The sequence below is a fragment of the Equus przewalskii genome, chromosome 21 (genome assembly GCF_037783145.1).
Source record: "Equus przewalskii isolate Varuska chromosome 21, EquPr2, whole genome shotgun sequence".
NCBI lineage: Eukaryota > Metazoa > Chordata > Mammalia > Perissodactyla > Equidae > Equus > Equus przewalskii.
This window is the reverse complement of record NC_091851.1, coordinates 25,697,169-25,715,643: the sequence shown is the minus strand read 5'-3', so window position 1 is coordinate 25,715,643 and position 18,475 is coordinate 25,697,169. Positions and strand designations below refer to the sequence as shown.

General features: G+C 57.1%; 1 protein-coding gene and 1 long non-coding RNA gene across 6 annotated transcripts in view; one reads left to right on the top strand and one right to left on the bottom strand.

Moving 5' to 3' along the window:
• The window catches only part of MYH7B (myosin heavy chain 7B), a 41,615-nt gene that overhangs the window by 820 nt on the left and 22,320 nt on the right, over positions 1 to 18,475 (bottom strand). For 4 of the 5 annotated variants that reach the window (XM_070588162.1, XM_070588163.1, XM_070588164.1 and 1 more), the window contains 33 exons: positions 16,928 to 16,951; positions 16,661 to 16,753; positions 16,463 to 16,526; positions 15,319 to 15,417; positions 14,608 to 14,711; positions 14,316 to 14,454; positions 13,899 to 14,017; positions 13,657 to 13,806; positions 13,343 to 13,513; positions 11,985 to 12,164; positions 11,760 to 11,892; positions 11,603 to 11,679; positions 11,063 to 11,150; positions 10,744 to 10,861; positions 8,885 to 9,008; positions 8,648 to 8,784; positions 7,610 to 7,865; positions 6,368 to 6,610; positions 5,366 to 5,542; positions 5,131 to 5,276; positions 4,673 to 4,763; positions 4,206 to 4,595; positions 3,395 to 3,521; positions 3,189 to 3,307; positions 2,906 to 3,102; positions 2,411 to 2,760; positions 2,119 to 2,243; positions 1,887 to 2,002; positions 1,023 to 1,419; positions 822 to 947; positions 565 to 735; positions 370 to 474; positions 192 to 287 (listed from right to left, as the gene is read on the bottom strand). In XM_070588162.1, coding sequence (XP_070444263.1) covers positions 192 to 287; positions 370 to 474; positions 565 to 735; positions 822 to 947; positions 1,023 to 1,419; positions 1,887 to 2,002; positions 2,119 to 2,243; positions 2,411 to 2,760; positions 2,906 to 3,102; positions 3,189 to 3,307; positions 3,395 to 3,521; positions 4,206 to 4,595; positions 4,673 to 4,763; positions 5,131 to 5,276; positions 5,366 to 5,542; positions 6,368 to 6,610; positions 7,610 to 7,865; positions 8,648 to 8,784; positions 8,885 to 9,008; positions 10,744 to 10,861; positions 11,063 to 11,150; positions 11,603 to 11,679; positions 11,760 to 11,892; positions 11,985 to 12,164; positions 13,343 to 13,513; positions 13,657 to 13,806; positions 13,899 to 14,017; positions 14,316 to 14,454; positions 14,608 to 14,711; positions 15,319 to 15,417; positions 16,463 to 16,526; positions 16,661 to 16,753; positions 16,928 to 16,951 — 5,052 coding nt within the window. The remainder of the gene's footprint in view (positions 1 to 191; positions 288 to 369; positions 475 to 564; positions 736 to 821; positions 948 to 1,022; positions 1,420 to 1,886; positions 2,003 to 2,118; positions 2,244 to 2,410; positions 2,761 to 2,905; positions 3,103 to 3,188; positions 3,308 to 3,394; positions 3,522 to 4,205; positions 4,596 to 4,672; positions 4,764 to 5,130; positions 5,277 to 5,365; positions 5,543 to 6,367; positions 6,611 to 7,609; positions 7,866 to 8,647; positions 8,785 to 8,884; positions 9,009 to 10,743; positions 10,862 to 11,062; positions 11,151 to 11,602; positions 11,680 to 11,759; positions 11,893 to 11,984; positions 12,165 to 13,342; positions 13,514 to 13,656; positions 13,807 to 13,898; positions 14,018 to 14,315; positions 14,455 to 14,607; positions 14,712 to 15,318; positions 15,418 to 16,462; positions 16,527 to 16,660; positions 16,754 to 16,927; positions 16,952 to 18,475) is intronic. The other variant, XM_070588165.1, reaches the window with a different exon arrangement.
• LOC139078061 (uncharacterized) lies at positions 5,438 to 9,875 on the top strand. Its single transcript, XR_011530792.1, has 2 exons — positions 5,438 to 5,649; positions 6,400 to 9,875. It is a non-coding gene; the product is annotated as an uncharacterized lncRNA (long non-coding RNA).

Here is an 18,475-nt window from a genome sequence, read left to right as displayed (position 1 = left end):
CTGCCCTTTAGGGGCAGTCTGCCTATGCACAAAACCAAGAGTGGGGAAACCATGGCCCAGAGATGGAGCAGGGCCGTTTGCTGCTGGTGTCTCACCTGGCTGCAGAGCCTGGGGCCAGCTGTTGAAGCTGGGTTACCTCAGGCATCCTGACCAGTACTAGGCCCCAGGTGCCCAGACCCCCGTGCACTCACCGCCTCCTCAAACTGGCGTTTGTAGCTCTTGACCTTGCTCTGCAGCTTGTCCACCAAGTCCTGCATGCGAGCCAAGTTCTTCCTGTCCTCCTCGGCCTGGGCAGGCAAAGGGGACTCAGGTTTTGCCTGGACCAGGCCAGCTCCAGGGCTGCCCCTCAAGGCAGACCTAGTCCCCCACCTGGTACGCAAGCTCCTTGACCCGGCGCTCATGTTTCCGCACCCCCTTGAGGGCCTCGGCATGCTTCTTCTGCTCTGCGTCCAGCTCGGCCTCCAGCTCCCGCACCTGTGAGCAGCCAGGGATGGGCCTGATGCCTCAAGCCTGCCCTCAGGCCTGCCACCCTGCAGGGGAAAGGACTGGGAGGACCACACACACCTTGGCCTCCAGCTTCTGCACCTGCTTCTTCCCGCCACGGAGGGCGGCTTGTTCCGCCTCCTCAAGCCGTGCCTGTAGCTCCCGCACCGTCTGCTCCAGCGTCTTCTTCATCCGTTCCAGGTGTGCACTTGTGTCCTGCTCCTTCTTTAGCTCCTCGGCCATCATGGCCGCCTGCAGGAGTGGAGGTGGCACGGTCAGGAGGTGAAAGTCCCTTTGGGCTCTCCTCCAGGCCCCCCACAGCCCCAGCCCAGTCTCACATCGGTGATGGCCTTTTTGGCCTTCTCCTCGGCTTCCCGCCTCTCCTGGGCAGCCTCTTCCACCTCCCCGCTCAGCTGGGACAAATCCACCTCCAGCTTCTTTTTCTGGTTCAGCAGGCCTGTGTTCTGGGGGTAAGCAGAGCCTCAGAGCCAGCCAGCAGGCCACCGCCCCACACATCCCTGTGTAGCCCCTGTCCCCACCTGTGAATGCAGGAGGTTGAGGCGCTCCGTGGCCTCTAGCAGCTCCTGTTCTGCCAGCCGCCGGCTGCGCTCTCCCTGCTCCAGGGCAGCCCGCAGCTCTTCCAGCTCCCCGGCCAGCAACGCAGCCCGCCGTTCCAGGGCCTGTGCCTGCTCGCGGAGCTCAGCCACTAACCGCTGCTCCTCGTCCCTCCCTGCCTGCTCCTCCTTGAGTTGGGCTTGCAGCAGCCGCGTGGCTGCCTGTGCCTCCATGGCCTGGCGAGTGGCATGGCCCAGCTGCAGCTCCAGGTCATTGAGGTCGCCTTCCATCTTCTTCTTGAGCCGCAGGGCCTCATTGCGGGCCCGTGTCTCTGCATCCAGGGAGGCCTGCAGGGACTCCACTGCCCGCTGGTGGTTGCGCCTGTGAGAGGGAGGGATGAAAGGAGGGGTCGTGGCCTTAGAGAAGGGTGGGCACAGACACCATACCTGCTCTTACAACCAGCCAGGGAACGTTGGAGACGTGAACCCATTTGAGGAATAAGTGACTCATCCCTCCCTGGTTTAAAGCTCCTTGTGATTGCCTGTTGCCCATCAGGGCAAGTTCATGGACAAGAGTGAGGCTCCAGAGCAGACAGACGTGCTGAACTCTGGCTCTACCCCAACTGTGCAACCTTGGGCAAGTCCTTTAGCCTCTCTGAGGTTCACCTCTAGACTGTAGACAGCAATGCCGACCTGAGAAAATCATGTAGGAGGGACAAACTAGGTGTCCAGTCCATGTGCACGACGGGGCTCCACAAACATTGCCTTCCTTCCTTTCTGCTACTCTCAGGTGGTTGGGATGGGAGGGGCTGTGTTAGCCTGGGGAGGAGGGATGGCCCCACCCCGCACCTCAGGTTAGTGCACTCCTCGTCTTTCTCTGCCAGCTTCCGATCCACTTCAGCCTTAACCTGGGATAGCTCCAGCTGGATCCGCAGAGTCTTGGTCTCCTCCAGCTCCAGGGCCCCCTGGGGTGCAGAGCAGGCAGTACAGCCGTGGGGGCCATGAGCTTGTGTTAAGGGTGAGGGGAGGCCAGGGAAACAGCGGGTCAGTGTCTATCCCACCCCTGTGGCCCGCTTCTGACCTCAGCTTCCTCCAGTGCAGCCTGGAGCTCACTCTTCTCCCCTTCCAGCGCCTTCTTGGCTTTCTCCAGCTCCTGGATGCCCTTCCCACTGAGGCTGACCTGGTCTGTGAGGTCACTGATCTCCTCTGTAGAGTGGACAGGGCACTGAGGGGCCACCCCTATGGCTCATGCTCCAACCCAGGTCACTTCATTTACTCCTTATTCCAGGGTGACCCCACCAGGGCCCTCTTTGTGACTCCAAGTTGCTCCCAATGACCCCAGACCAGCTCTCTGACCCTGGGGTGGGTCATACCCTGCAGGTTCTTGTTCTCCCGCTTGAGTGTCTCCAGGGCCTCAAGAGCCTCCTCGTGGCTGTGCCGCAGCCGGAAGAGCTCGGTGCCCAGGCTGCGGGCCTCCCTCTGGGCCGCTTCCAGCTCCCGCTGCGTCTCTTCCTCCTGCCGCCGCCGCTCCTCCAGCGCCCGCTCCAAGTGCCGCTGCTTCTTGTCCAGTGCAGCAGCCGCTGAGGTTGCCCGCTCCAGCTCCAGGGTCACATCCTCCGACTCTGTCTGCAGCCGCAGCTTGGCCTTCTCCAGCGACGAACACTTGGCGTGAGCAGCCTCTACTCCCTCCTCTGCCTCCTGTAGCCGCAGTGCCAGCTTCTTTCTAGGCCACGGGGGCAGACAGGGTATGGACTGTGTAGCTGAGGGAGGCTGGCAGAAGAATGGCCCCCGCGTCTCCCTTCCAGCCAACCGCTCAGAAGTGCAGATATCACCCTGTGTGGTAATGGCCTGGCCAGCAAGGCACTCACTTGGCCTCCTCCAGCTCCTCGGTCCTCTGGATGGCATCTGCCTCATACTTGCTCCTCCATTGGGCCACCTCGGCGTTGGCCTTGGACAGCAGCCGCTGCAGCTCAGCCTGGGCCTCGGCCTCCTCCTCGTGCTGCTCCCGCAGGAGGTCGCAGTCATGCCGCAAAGCCTGCATGGCATGGGCCAGCGCACTCTTGGCCTGCAGGGACCCCAGTGACCTCAGCATCTGGCCGGTGGCCCCAGTCCCCACCCTGCCTACTCTGTGGCAGCCAGTGGCCAGCCCACCTTGCTCTCCTCTTCCAGCTGCCTCCGCAGTTCCTCCAGGCTCTGGGTGGCTGAGGCCTTCCCACGGCTCAGCTGGCTAATCAGAGACTCTTTCTCCTCTAGCAGGCGGCTCAGCTCCCCTGCAGGCCAAGGGGTGAGCTCGCATGTCAGGCGGCCAAGGGGCAGCACCAAGGCCCCCGTGTGCCCCAGCTAGCCCCTGGCCTCACCACTCTCGGTCTGCAGCCGCCCACGCTGGGTGCTCGCATCTGCCAGCTGCCGCTGCAGCTCCTCCACCTTGATTTTGGCCTCACTCAGCTGATCCTCGTAGGCCCGGCACAGCTTCTCTGCACTGGCCTGGGATCCGGGGTCAGGAGTCAGAACAAGTTTGTGAATCACAGGGCAGGATCTAGGGCTGCCATAGAGACTGGGCCCCGAGGTTGGGAACTAGAAGGCTAGACATGTGCCCAGGAATCAAAGGGAGAGCGAGGCCCAAGTTCAGGGTCAGAGATTCTACTGCTGGACTATGGTTTAAAAGGTGGGCATCAGAAATGAGATGACTAGACCCAAGGCCAGTGAGGTTAGGATGCTAAAGTCTGAAGTCAGCTTGGGACAGTGGTCAGAGGTCAGCTGTCAGGATTAGGTGGTACAAAAGTCAGGAGTCAAGACTGGGTGCTGGGATTTAGGACAGGAACAGAGTCAGGACAGGTATTAGGTCAGAGTACAGAGGTCAAAGACTGAGAAGTTGGAACTGGATGCTGGGTCAAAAATGACCTGGAGTCAGGGCATAGAGATTAGGAGCCAGGGTTTGAGGTCAGGATTGGTGTGGGGTTGGGGTTGGGTGCCAGATGAATAGGTCAGTGCTCAGGATCAGGTACAGGGTCAAGACTAGTGTGGGGTCAGATTGGTATGGGGTGGTCAGGGGTCGGCTACTGGAGTCAGTATTGGTTTAGAGTTATGATGAGTACAGGATCTGAGCTAGGGGTCAGAATAGGATGCTGGAGTCGGGTCAGAGGTCAGGGTGAGGAAGGAGGCAGACACCTTGCCACGGGCCAGAGTCTCAACACTGGCACCCAGATCATCCACCTCCATGCGGAGCTCACTCTTCTCCTTTTCCAGCTTCTGCCGCACCCGCTGCAGACTGTCCACCTGCTCACCCAGCTCGGCCGCGCTCTCTGCCTGCTTGCGCCGCAGGGCAGCCACTGTGGCCTCGTGCCGCAGCGCCGCCTCCTCCAGCTCCCGCCGCAGCCGCCCCAGCTCTGCCTCACGCTTGCGGCAGCCCTCGCGCTGCCCCGCAGATGCGCCACCGGCCTCCTCCAGCCGCTCGCTCAGCTCCTCCAGCTCCCGGGCTGCCTCTGCCCGCTGCTTCTCCACACGGGCCCGGGCTGCCCGCTCCGCCTCCAGCTCCTCTTCCAGCTCCTCTGCCCGAGCCTAGGGATGGGTGGGCGGCAGCTGTCCCCTCTGTGGGCTCTGACCCCAGTCCCCGCCTGCCCTCATCCCCCACACACCTGCAGCTCCTTGATCTTCTTCTGCAGCTGGGCCCCAAGGAGCTGCTCGTCCTCCACCCGCAGGTTCAGCTGACTCAACTCTGAGTCCTTCCTGGAGTCACGGGAGGGGGGCATGAGGCAGCCCTGGTCCTAACTTCCATTAACCTGCCTGGGTCCCCAGTACCCGCCCCCAGCACACCCCCTGCCTGAGGCACTCTGCACCCAGAGCTAGCCCTGAGTGACCTCACCCTGTGTTCCCTCTCAAGCCCCGGCCCCAGAGGCCAGTCAGGGTCCCTTGGTCCAGGGAGGGCAGGACACTACGCCCTGCACCCTAGTGAGCCCCTCTCTCAACCCTCCCTTTTAAACTTCTGCAGTAATGGGGAACTGACTGGAGTCCGGAGGGAATAAGGCATGGGGTGCAGGCTCACGAGGCCACCTGCTGGCCAGGGGGTCAGGTCTACTGCCTGCCCCATACCTACTTCTTGAGCTTCTCCTCCAGCTGCTGCTTGTCCTGGGCAGCATCTGTCACCGACTCCTGTGTCAGCTTCAGGTCACCCTCGAGCTTGCGTTTGGCCCGCTCCATGTCCATGCGCAGCTTCTTCTCCTGCTCCAGGGAGCACTCCAGCTGTGGAGCAGGACAGGGTGGGCTGGCTCAGCCACTGTCCTGGCTGGCCCAGCCCCTCTGCACAGCCCTCTGCTGTGGGCCTGACTCACGTCTTCCACCTGCTGCTCCAGCCGGAGCTTGGCCTTAGCCAGTGCGCTCACACGGTCCTCCTCGGCCTGCAGGTCGCCCAGGGCCTGCTGGTGGGCCTCCTGCAATGCCTTCTTCTCCTTGGTCAGCCGGGCCACCGACTCATCCAGTGCTGCCATCTCCTCTGTCAGGTTCTTCACCTGTGCCAGGGCCAAAGTCACCATGGGGATGTCTCTCCTGCACTCTGGTCTGAGCAGCCAACCACACCAGGTCACAGCAACTGCCCCTTCCTGCTAGGGGACCTCAGGCAAGTCGATTCACTCTGAGCCTCAATTTCTTCATCCCTAGGATGATAATACCGTCCTCCTCGAGTTATTTTGTGGGATTAGTGAGCAAATGCTCACAAAGTGCTGTGCATGGTGCCTGGCTCAGAATGAGAGATCAATAGATACCAGCTATTTTTGGTATCAACAGGTGTTCCAGATAGATATTTCCTAGTCCTGGCTTCCTCAGTGAGCACCTGTGAGAACCTAAATAAGCAGCTCCTCCCACCTCCCCACCCCACATCCCCCCGCAAGCCTCGCTTTCCCCTCCTGTATAGTGGAGTCAATACTCCTGGTCCTTTGAACGACATGGGGCTGTCATAAGGATTCAGTGATAGAAGGAGGCAGGTGAAGGCTCCTGGGCAATGCAGAGCTGGGGAAGTGGGGTTCCTGCCTTCAAGGGGCTTGCACTCCAGGATGGATGACACTCACTAGCATTTCCTGAGCACTTGCTATGCGCTGGCCCTGTGCAGAGTGCTGGCAAAGGCCAGCTACACACTGAATCCTCACCTACCTCATGAGATACGTGCTGCTATGAACCCCATTGACAGATGAGGAAATTGAGGCCCCTAGAGAGGAAGAAACTTGCCCAAGGCCACACAGCAGGGGCCTGGCAGAACCAGAAGTGGGACCTGCAGCTGCCTGGCCCCAAAGCTGGCCCCTAGGCTCTGGGCCTTTCCCTACAGCTGGCCTGGCCCACACCTTATTCTCCGTGGCTTGCTTCTCCTTCTCAGCCTTGGCCAGTGTCAGTTCCAGGTCATCAATGTCCTTCTTGAGCTCCGTGCACTCGTCTTCCAGCTTGCGCCGGCGGGCAGCCAGGTCAGCATTCACCTCCTCCTCGTCCTCCAGCCGCTCGCTCAGCTCCTTCACCTTCGCCTCCAGCTGCACCTTGGACTTAATGAGCAAGTGGCAGCGCTCCTCAGCATCCGCCAAGTTGTCCTGTTCCTGGAGGAGGACACAGGGAATGAGGCAAAGTTAAGGCAGGTCCAGGTAAACCAGCTGAGGGATACCAGGCCAGGCCCTGGAGAGGAACATTCATTCGTCCATGCAAAGGTTTGACACCCATGCTCCGCTGGGCTCTGGGACCAAGGAATGCCTATGACCCACTTTTGGCCTTGAATGGGCTCAGGTGTGGTGGGATAAGGGCTCAGGTAGAGGGATGGATGGGGCGGCAAGAGGGGAACATTAGACAGGCTGGAGGCAACCCAGACTGATGCCCCAACAAGGGCTCTAGGAGCAAAACCAGCTGCCAGCAATGCCCACACTGGGCTGAGTTCTTCTGGGGGGTCCTGCGCGGCCATGGAGGGCTCTGGTGTTCTCTCCCACTTCACCACCTGGCTGCATAACTGTCTCCTGCCCTAGAGAGTGAGTTTTGTGACCACAGGCCTGTCTCTGTCTTCCCACCAATGTATCTCCAGAGCTACCAGGGGGGCCTGGTACACAGGTAAAGGTATTTGCTGAAGGAAAGAATGGCTCTGTGGACTTGGGGACATGCCGGGCCCTTGATCACTGCCATCTGGTTATTATGCTACCTGCCACCTGGGTTCCCATGGCCCTTAATCAGATAAGGGAGCCTGGGTCTGTCTCAGGGACGGCATGACTGGGAGAGCTGGGGAGATGGGGCTCTACTTCAGCTGTGGTGGGAAGCCCTGGCAGCACAGGGGGTGGCAGCACTAGGACACCTAGACAGACTAAGTCTGTGGGTGGGGAGGTTGGGACCATGAGAGGCTGAGCATGAACACGAGCCCACAGACCTCATCTTGTGGCACCTCTGGAAGAGAAAGAAAGATCCAGGCAAGGCATTGGCACCCAGAGCATGCTAGTTCCATCCTAGCCAGGGGTCTGGTTGGGGTATTTCCTCAGAGCAGCCTGGGGTTCTCTGGGGATGCCAGGGGCACCAGGTCACTGAGGGACACCCTGCCCTCCTTCCCCTCCCCTACTCACTGCCTGCAGCTGCAAGGCCAGGTCATTCTTCTCCTGGGTGACAGTGACGTGCGTCTCCTCCAGCTCCTGGCGCTTGGCCTCAGCAGTAGCCAGCGCCCCTCGCAGCCCCCGCAGCTCAGCCCGCAGGGCCGCCAGCTCCTCTTCAGCCTGCGCTGAGCGTAACAGCGGCTTCATCTTGAAAAAGAGCTTCATCCATGACCAATTCTTGACAGCATTGAAGGCACGGATGTTCCACTGGATGGTGAACAGGGCATCCCTGGGGAGGGGCAGCCAGAGGTGACCAGCAGGCTCAGTGCTGCCCCTTCATAGTAAGAGCCGTGATGTGCCCTGAGCACCCACCCCGGGCCAGGCATTGCACTAAGCACTTCAGTGTGTTGTCTCATTTGATCCTCCCAACAGCCCTCTCAAGTAGGTCCTAATGCCTCTGCTTTATAGATGAGATCCAGGGAGAGGCCCAGGGTTACACAGGTCTGCCTCCAGGGTGGGCACTCATGAATGTCCTGTTGGCCCTTGCAATTGTCCTGACAATACCAGGAGTGGTAAAGCCACTGGGCCCTGGGGTCAGACTGCCTGGGCTCACATCCCCGCCTCCCCCACCCCCCGCAACTCTCCCTCACCGCCCCCCCGTAGCCAGCGTGAGTGTGTCTCTCTGACACAGATAAGCGCAGCCTCTGCCTCTTAGCACTGGCCTGTACTTTAACCAAGATAATGCAAATAAAGCACCTTGCGCAGGGCCTAGCACTTAGGAGTCTTGGAAGACACTAGGTGCCATTATTACCACTCTGGACCACACTCTGGGGTGGCCTGGAGTGGAGAGACAGAGTCTCTTACCCTAATTTTGGAGGTGAAGAAATGGAAGCTGGGGGTTGAGGGGCACAAAACAGAACCTTCCCCCTTCAGAGACACCCCTAATCAGCCATAGGGGATGCTCTGACCCACAGAACAGTATGACAGGGTTCTGAGAGCCTAGTGGTACTGAGAGCCGAGGGACAGTGGCTACACCCCTAACCCTGTCCCCTACTCCCTTCCCACACCCACCTGCCTCCAAGCAGGTGCTGGTACTCAAGGCGCATGAGGCGGCCCCTGCTCCGCGCCTGCAGCAGCGTCAAAACCTTGGCCAAACGCTGGTCCCGAAGCTCCTCCAAGATGCCTAGAAGCCCAGCCTTGAAGAACACCTGGGCAGGGGAGTGAGGTGTAACTGCCAACCACCCACATGTCCCCTGTCCAGTGTGACCACCCATACCTAGGTCAGCCCTAACTCCCGGGTGCCCTGACCTTGGTGTGTCCGAACTGGTACTGAGTGTGGTCGATGTCCAGCGAGCCCAGCAGCTTCTCTGTGGCCTTCCTGCTGTCCATGAAGGTGTCATCCGGGATGGCGCTGGGGTTCAGGATGCGGTACCTGCAAAAGCAGGGAAGGGCTGGTGAGGAGGGCATTGGGCGGGGTGTCAAGGGCTGAGGAGGCTGGAAGAGGTAGCAGGGAAATATTCCTGGGCCTCTCAGAGGCTGAAGCAGAGGCCCCAGAGGGGCGTGCACTGAGCAAGCTGGCAGAGGCATGTCATAACACTGGGGGTTGCGTGTACTCTGCTTTAAAACCTTGGGTTGCATTTACATGCATTCAGTAGTTAAGTTCTTTAAGAAGCTGCAGTATTTACAAAAGGCATGCAGCACTTTTATAATTTTTTAATTTGTAATTTTTTAATTTAATTTTTTTTGAGAAGGCAAAAAATATAAAGAAGGTGATATGGTATATAGCATATCACAAACTGAAGAAACATTTGGGAGAGAATTCTAATCAACAAGAGCAAGGGTTCCCGCATGTTCACTTCTAAAGCGGACACAGTGGCACATGTGTACAGGGCCATGCGGGTCAGGTGGGCATGGCCACACAGTGAAGGCAAAACCCTAGAAACACAAAAGTCACCCCTCCAGGGGCCTGATTATCACAGCACATTTACGAGACCGTGGGATATTTTACTGCCAAAACAAGGTGGATGATGCTGCACGTCAGAAAACATTTACCCAAAACCACAGAACGGACATCACCGAGAGCGAACCGTAATGTAAACTATGGACTTTGCTGATTATGATGTGTCACTGTAGGTTCATCGACTGTAATGAATGTCCCACTTTGAGGAGGGATGTTGATAATGGGGGAGGCTTTGTGTGTGGCGGGGGTAGTGGGTATACAGGAAATCTCTGTACCTTCCCCTTAATTTTGCTGTGAACCTAAAACTGCTCTAAAAAGATAAAAAAATTTTAAAAAAGATGATGATGCAGACTTATGTCTGTTGATAAGGAGCAATCTCTTTCTCTTATGCGAAAAAACAAATTCACAGAATGGGGGCACCTGTGCGCCCATGTGTACAGTATTTGCACAGACGTGTATAACGGTCAGTGTGGATGACCAGTTACTTCTGGAAGGGGAGGGAACTATGGACGCCTGTAGCCTGACAAAAGCAAACCTATAAAGGGAATGGGGGTGAGGCAGCTAATAGCACTGACTGGTGCCCACTAGGTGCCAGACATTATACAAAGTCTAGTCCACGTGAACCCTCGTTCAGCGCCCACATCTGTGTCCAACTCTGCCTGCCCCCTGAGCTCCAGACTAACAAGTCCAGTCTTCCCCTCGACTTCCCTTCTAGGATATCTGCTAGGGACATTTCAGAGTTGACATGTTCAAAGTACTCAATCCACTCTTCCCCCATCCCCCCCAAAATAAAAAAATCCTATCTTGGTCTCTCAGTAAATCTACCACCAACTCCCCAGCTGCTCAGGCCAAACACCTGGGAGTCACCCTTGTCTTTTCTTTCTTATTTTGTATCCAATTCATCAGCAAGACCTGTGGCTGCACGTCCAATATTTACCCCGAGCCTGTTCACTTCTCCTCCCGGCCATCCCCGGGTCTCAGACACCACCACATCCCACTGGGATGCCTGCCCAGGGTCCGTCAGTCATCACCACCCCGCCTCTGCCACCAGTCCCCCTGCATCCCCCTCTGTGATTGAGGTTTCTGTCTGTTTGGCTCTAAAATGTGTGCCTTTCCCACCTCCTCAGGCTGCTGCCTCCACCTGGGTGGAGGGCAGAGGAGAAGGTGGCTCTGGGGAGGGAGCTGGGGAGGAGCGGGAGACACCCACCGCTGCCTGAAGTCGGTATAGAGCAGCCTGTTGGGGAATCCTTGGCGGCAGATCCGGATCCCCTCCAGAACTCCATTGCAGCGCAGCTGGTGTAGCACCAAGAAGGCATCCATGACTCCTGGACATGGTGAGGGTTAGAGGAAAAGGTTAGAGGTCAACAGACACACTTCACGCCCTGGAGAAAGACCAATAGTCCAGACGCAGGGCTTACTTTGAGGCTGTGCAGGCCCTGTGGAGGAGGAAGACCCAGCTTCTTGTCTGCCCTGTCCCCTCCCTCCACTGTCTCCCCACCCTACCAACCCAGCCCTGAGGTGACTACCTGGGGTCTTGTTCTCATTGGGGACAATGCAACGGACGAAGTGGGGCTGTGTGGCCCGCAGGTTGGTCATCAGCTTGTTGAGGTTCTCCTGGGGGTGGGAAGAGGGGGGAAGGCACAAGAAGGCAGAGAAGCAGAATTGGAAACCGCAGTGGATCAGCCCGTTAGGGATGGGGACGGGCGAGCTAGGTGCCTAAGTGAGCCTCGGTACGTCTGTCCTTCACTCTGTTCCTTGTGACACTTTGCCCTCTTCTGCTTGACTTGGCCCCGCCACCGTCACCAAAGTCTTCATCCCCTCACCCAATCCCCATCCCTCCCACAGGCCCCTGTGGCTCCCACTCCATCCCTGCCAAACCCTGCCCAGGCAGCATGGGGACGGGAAGCAGCACAGACTTGCTGTGATGTTCACGTGGAGAGGAGTTAAACATCACTGCAAGTCTTAACAGCCGCCCGCCCAGGGTGCAGGGGACAGAACAGGGAGCCAGGGATGGGGTTGGAGGTTGGTGGGGTGAAGGCCTGCTCGGGGCCCAGACTGGGCCTCACCTTGTGCAGCTGGGACACCGTCTGGAATGATGCTGCCTTCTTACGCTTCTCTTTTACCCCAGACTTGGGGGGCTCGGCTAGGAGAGACATGGGACCAGTCACTCCAGGGGACGTCACTCTGAGAGTCCCCTATAGAATCTTGTCCCTCAGTACTCACTGGAGCAGGAGCCTGCATAGTTCTCGTAGAGTGTAGCCAAGAGCTTGTTCTGTGATTTTTGAAAGATGGGGACCACCGTCTCATTCAGTGGATCCTTGTTTTTCTCCAACCAGCCCACAATGCTATAAGGCACCTGCCAGAGACCAAGGACGTGCTGAGCCAAGGTGGGGGAACCCAGAGGAGGGAAGAGAGTGATCAAGAGCTGGGGTTCCAACAGGCACCTACCACGCCCGCATAGTGGACCACCTCAAAGTGGGCCTGGTATTTGCGCTTCTTGTCAGGCCGTGGTTGCTGGAAATTGGGTGACTTCCCCGCGTGGTTATCATAGAGCTTGGCCCGGAAGCTGGCATCTGAGGCCTTGGGGAACATGCACTCCTCCTCCAGGATGGATAGGATGCCCAGTGGCTGGGGACAGGGAACAAACTTGAGGGGCCTCCATCAAGCCAACCTACCCTGGCTGGGCTGGACCCTCATTTCCCAGAGCCCCTCCCTCTGGGAGCCTTCCCAGACTCCCCAACATCAGCCATTTGCCAGGAAGGACGGAAACCAGACTTGTGCCCAGGAGCCCTGTCTTCTAAGAGAGAAAGAGAAGTTTGTGGCTTGGCTTCTAACCCCCTTCTGCACGATTCACAGCTCCGAGTTGTCCTCTGTGCTTATAAGAAGCGTGCAAACTCACACTGGCATCTCTGTACCCACTCACCCCCCGGCATCCATGGTCTCACACACACACTTACACGTGGTACAGTCAACAAAAGTAGCTGAGTTCAAATTCTGGCTTCCTCACTTACTAGTTGTGGGGCCCTGAGACCTCTCTAAGCCTCAACTTCCTAACCTGCAAAATGGGGAAATAAAGACTTTCAGTGCTGCTATCAAAGCAAAAAACTGTCGATCCCCTAAATGTCCAATAACAGGAGGTTACAGAAATGCATGAAAAGCATCTGCTGATCCATTGTGCCTTCCTCAACAATGTTCAATGTTAAAATACATTTCAGAGAGAAAGATGAGGAAGGAGTCTGTGTCTTAGAAGAGAAAATGGATGCCCAAGATAAAGGATTTGGAGGAAACTAACCAAAGTGCCAAAATACAGCTTGTGGTAGAATTGAGGGAAACATTTTTTTCCCCTTTACTTCTGATTCTTCAAATTTTCTTTGATATTTCTTTCTTCCAGTCTTTGTACAATGGAGCAATATATGTAATGTTTCATAATCAAATACACAAATAAGCAAACATGCCCTTCCCTGACCACTCCCAGAGCAGTTCTCAGGGTCCAATGAAACTGTGGCTGCAGTAAGGCCTTGTGAACTGCAAAATCACACGCACCCATGAGGGGCCATTGTCAACAGTGCTGGGACACACACACACACACACACTGCTCACAGATACTCACCAACGCACATTCACGTACATGCACACATTCCCATTCATACACGTGCAGACAGACGCGGTCACAGCCACACTCACATTCACAATCACACACCTACGTGCATGCTTCCACACACTCGCTCGCATACAAGCACATTCACTCCTGCTCCCTCACTGCACCCACCCTCCCTTCCTTGCAGTGACCTTGCCCCGGGCCCCACCTTCTCGATGAGGTCGATGCAGGGCTGCAGGTCCAGGCCGAAGTCGATGAAGACCCAGTCGATGCCCTCCCGCTTGTACTCCTCCTGCTCCAGCACGAACATGTGCTGGTTAAAGAACTGCTGCAGCTTCTCGTTGGTGAAGTTGATGCACAGCTGCTCGAAGCTGTTGAACTGCAGGGGGAGGCGCTGGGCTCAGCAGGCCTCCTTGTGAATGAGGAAAGGGAGGCCCGTGCAAGAGTTTGCTCCTGCCCCCACCCATCCGTGGTCCTCCACCCGGGAAAGAACAGAGCCTGGGGGTGTGGGCCTGCTCTCACCTCGAAGATTTCAAAACCAGCGATGTCCAGGACCCCGATGAAGAACTGACGGGGCAGCTTTGTGTCCAGTGTCTGGTTGATCCGAGACACAAGCCACCGGAAGAGCCGGTCATAAGTGGCCTTCGCCAGAGCCCCCACGGCAAACACCACCTGGAGAGGTGGGGAGGCTGGGCTGGGACCTGGCAAGGAGAGCACCCTGCCCTGGCTGTCCCCAGGTGCACCCTGGTCTGCGAGCAGCTCACCTGCTCCACACTCTGGCCCTTGGTCACGTACTCGTTCCCCACACGCACTCGGGGGTGCAGAAGGCCTTTGAGGAGGTCTCCACTGCTGACCCCCATCAGGTAGGCAGCCTTGTCAGCACCTGACAGGGCACACAGGTGGGATAAGAAGGAGGAGGTCAAGAATACAGACACTTGGGGGCTCTACTGGCCTCAGCCTGGGGTTAGGAGAGGGAGGTTGGGAGAGGTCAAGTTCAGGGCCTGCAAATTGTATGGCTCAGGAGGGTAAGGGTCTGGAGTTGAGAAGCCAAGGCTTACATCAGGGCCAGGTAAGACTGAGGTCAAAGGTTGTGAACAAGGGTTAAGGTTAATAGTCATGGACAGGACGTTGGTATCAGGGTCAAGATGATGACCAGGTTGGGCCAAGGTGGGGCCCCTCACTCTCAGTGCCATCGGCCTCAGCCTGCTCCTCCCGCTGCTTCTGCTTGAACTTCATGTTGCCGAAATGCAGGAGGGCACCCACAATCTTATAGCAGGCACACTTCTCATCCACGCTGAAGCCCAGGATGTCCATGGCATGCTGCGGTGGGGGACAGCGGGATCAGAGAAATCGGGGCCCCACCAAGGGTCAGCCAAGCAAGGGGCACTGAAACTGCTCCCTGCTCTCCATCCAGCTTCACACATCCCCACACTGCAGGCACCCCACTCTGCTCCCCTCCCACCACAGACATACGTCAGTGGCCATGAGCTCCTCCCCATCATCCATGTTGTCCACGGTGATGACGCCCTGGCTACAGAAGTGGTAGTCGTAGGGGTTCATAGACAGAAGCAGCATGTCTGGGGGACACGGAGCAGAGAAGGGCAGGTCCAGCTGTGTTTACCCAGCTACCCTCCTCCTCCCATCCCTGCATGGTGTGTCCTGGGGACCAGCCTGGCAGGAGAGTCTAGGGCCCTCCTAGGACTTCTCTGTAGCCTGAGTTTTTCACCTCCACCCTCATGCCCATGGATCCTCTTTCTTTATGGTTCCCTGAGGAATGAGCCCCAGTCCCTATGTCTCACTTATCCCTCGACCATTGCTCATGGCCACCCCTCTGGCCAGACTCTGCCGTTGAAGGGCTTGCAAGAGAGGGGAGCTTGGCCTAGACAGAGTCATTGCTCCTTCTTTGGTGCTGGATGGGGCCTCTCTAGTCTCAAGACAGCAGGAGGAACAACCTTGCCAGGACAATGGTGCTAAAGGCCCTATTCCCTAGCATGAGAGGAGAAGGCTCGGCAATAACCAGAAGTCCCAAGGGAGTAGAGGGACAGAAGGGGCTCTGAGTCCCCAGGAAAGAAGGATGTCACAGACTCCAGAACAGTGAGGCAAGAGACATCCCAGGGCCTGGTCTGATGGAGCCAAGAAGACACCAGGCAGCCCCACTCCCGCCCAGCCACCCCTGGCCCTCACCCTGCAGCTCTGGCTTCTTCCCCGAGAGGATCTGGTAGTAGACATGGTAGCTGCGCTCACCGGGCAGCTGGAAGATCACCCGCGACTTTTCCAGGAGATCTAGGAGAAAGGGAGGCGCTGGCCTACCGTCCCCTGCACCTCCCCAGAGTGGGTCACCCCAATAGGGTTGAGGGGGCAGGGAGAAGGTACCAGCGAGGGGCAGGGGTGTGTGTAGAGGCGCTGTGTCCACATACGTGCCAGCATGTGCTGAAGGGTGTCTCTCCATTGGTGCACGTGTCACAGTGCGGGAATGTGTGTGTGTCTGTCTGTCTGTCCAGGTGTCTCTGTATGTGGGTGTGTGTGTGTGAGGGGTCTTCATTTGTCCTTTCCTTCATCTATGCTTTCATTCCTTCATCCATGGACCACACTCCCTTCCTCCAGAGCAGTGCTGGTGTGACGGTGTGTGCGTGGAGCAAAGTTTCCGAGTGTCTGCACATGGTTAGTCAGGGCGTGAATTATAATGTTCCCTGTCCATCACTACATGCCTGTGCTTATCCATCAGTATCTGGCCATGCATCCCAAGGTGGGGAGTGGTCAGAGCAGCGGCCTCTCTGTGCATGCAGCCTGGGCACCTGGTGTCTGTGCAGCAGGGGTAGGTCAGGCGGGATGGGGAACAACCCCAGAGAGGTGTTAGGAGAAGCTTCCAGGAAGGATGGGGACTTGAGTTTAGAGATGAGGCTGGGGCAGGAAGGGCAGAGGCCTGCCCTGTCAGGGCCAGAGAAAAGCTGGGATGGGGTAAGGGCCCAATCATGAGGAGCCTGACTGGACAAATAAGGATTTGGGTCTCCAGCTTAAGGTGATGAGATCTAGAAAAGGTTTTTAAGCTGGAATGTGATGTGGTCACATTAGTATCCATGAAAAGATCACCCTGGCTGGAAGATCAAGCAGAGAAATGGAGGCTGGGAGACCACGTGGAGGCTGGTGGACTGTTCCAGGTGAGAGGTGAGGTGGCCTGAGCTGGGCAGTGGCCAGAGGATGGAGAGAAGTGCCTGGAACAGGCAGGAGCCCCAAGGACTTGATGATGGATGCCCAGCCTGAGTGGAAAGACTCAGGCCTAGGCCTCTGTCCCCAGGCCCTGCCCTCGCCCACCCTCTCCCAGACTCACAGCTGTCAATATCGGCAGATGCCAGCTTCCCAGAGGGACCAAAGTGAATGCGGATGAACTTGCCCTGCGGGCAGAGGAGTAGCCTCAGTCAGAGGGCTCAGCCAGCGCTGCCCTTTTCGCTGAAGGCTTCCACCACCTACGTCTCCCTGCGGCTGACCCGGCTCGGCCCCGCCCACCTCTCCCTACGGGGCCACTCACAAAACGGGATGAGTTGTCATTCCGCAGGGTCTTGGCGTTGCCAAAAGCCTCCATGGCAGGGTTCGCCTCGATGATTTGATCCTCGAGGGTACCCTGGTGGTGGCAGGTGAGGGGGCTGTCAGCCCTGGTGCTCACTCACTGGGAGACGAGAGCAGCCCATGGTCCTGGGTATCAGCCCATCCCAGACAACTCTGTTCGGGAAGGGGAAGGGGGTTCCCCAGGACCTCACAGCCGTTGCCTGCCCCGCTCACATGGCCCCATACTTACCCCCGTCTTCGTAGCCAGAAATTGCTAGGGGGAGAAGGAAGACAACATCAGAGGGTGTGAGGTCTCACCAGGCCGGGGGCAAGGTGGGGGCAATGGTTAGCAGGACAGTAAACGTTAGTCACCCAAATGTGTAGCCCCGCACCCCACTCCCCATGCCTGACCCTCGCAGGACTGTTAGGAGAAATGCTGGAAAGTAGGAGCAAGCATGGCCCTAGTCAGGGGCTCGAGGTAGGGGGCTGCATCCAGGGGTCTCCTCCTCATAGCCCTTCCCCTCCCCCAGCTCTGTCTCTGGCCTCTCCCTATCTCTTCATTTCCCACACACCAGGAAGTGGCCCTTGCCCCAAACCCAGAGATTCCTGACTAAAATTTACTCCCCTTCTGACCTCAAATGCCCCCTCCTCTAGGAAGGCTTCCCTGATGCTCTGAGGCTGGAAGAGACTTCTTCCCACTTGACCTTTCTTACCCCTCACCTCCCTCTGTGACAGCCCTTCACACTTCTCCTTGGTACTGTGATTAGGTGTGTCTTCATTGTGAAATGTACACCTACTATTATTCAAAATGGCCCTGCCAGGTGCATATTATTAGTCCTTATTTGTGAATAAGGAAACTAGACTTAGAGAAGGGAAGTGGTCTGCTCAGGGCCACACAGCAAGTTGGGGGCAGAGTAGGCACTGAGCCCAGGCATCTTGCCTCCCACGGCACCCAAAGCCACCCAAATGTCTCATCTAGAGGGACTTTCTGAATCCAGAGGAGCACCCCCATTCCTCTCCTAGCCTCATCATTGTCTTCCCTCCATTTTCCTTTCCTTCTCTTCCCTACGCTGGCTGGCAGCAGCCTGGGAGAGAAAGGAAGGAAGGGATCCTGGAGTGACAGGTGCTGTGCCACCAGGAGATGGTTTGTCATGCACCTCCAGGGAGCCCAAGACTTAAAAATACCCTCATAGATATTTCTGGGGGAGGGACGCAGGAGAGAAATGGCAGGAGCCCCCTCCCCCAAGTGCCACCTCACACGCTCAAGTCCAGCGCTTTGGAACAGGGCTCTTTCTGGCAGGTGTGGTCATATTTGGAACCAAGAGGAGGGAGGGTAATAAGGCTTTTAAGTTCCAGCACCCATGGTCCCTGTGGGCCAGGCTGTCTCTCTCCTTCCCTTGCCTGACACCCCCTGGGACTCCACAATGCAGGGCTCCATTCTGCCCAGGGGCCTCCCTGCCAGCTCTGGCCTCTCCCTGCCCTCCATTCCTGTTACTGGACTAGCCCCAACTTTCTGCAGCATCCTCATAGACTATTTAGGGGTTTGGAAAATGGGATAGGGAGGGGAAGGAGGAAAAAGTGCCCAAAAGTCAACAGCAAAAACAAAACAAAACAACAAAAACAACCACCACCACAACAAAAAACCAAAACTGAAATAAAAATCAAAAACCAAGAAAATCAAATGGGGAAAAAGGAAAAGGCAAAAAGAAACAAAAATGTACAGTGGAAAAAAGAAAAGAAAAAGAAAAAAGAAAAATGCCCCAGAATAAAGCAAGGCTCAACAGGCCCAGGAGAGGGG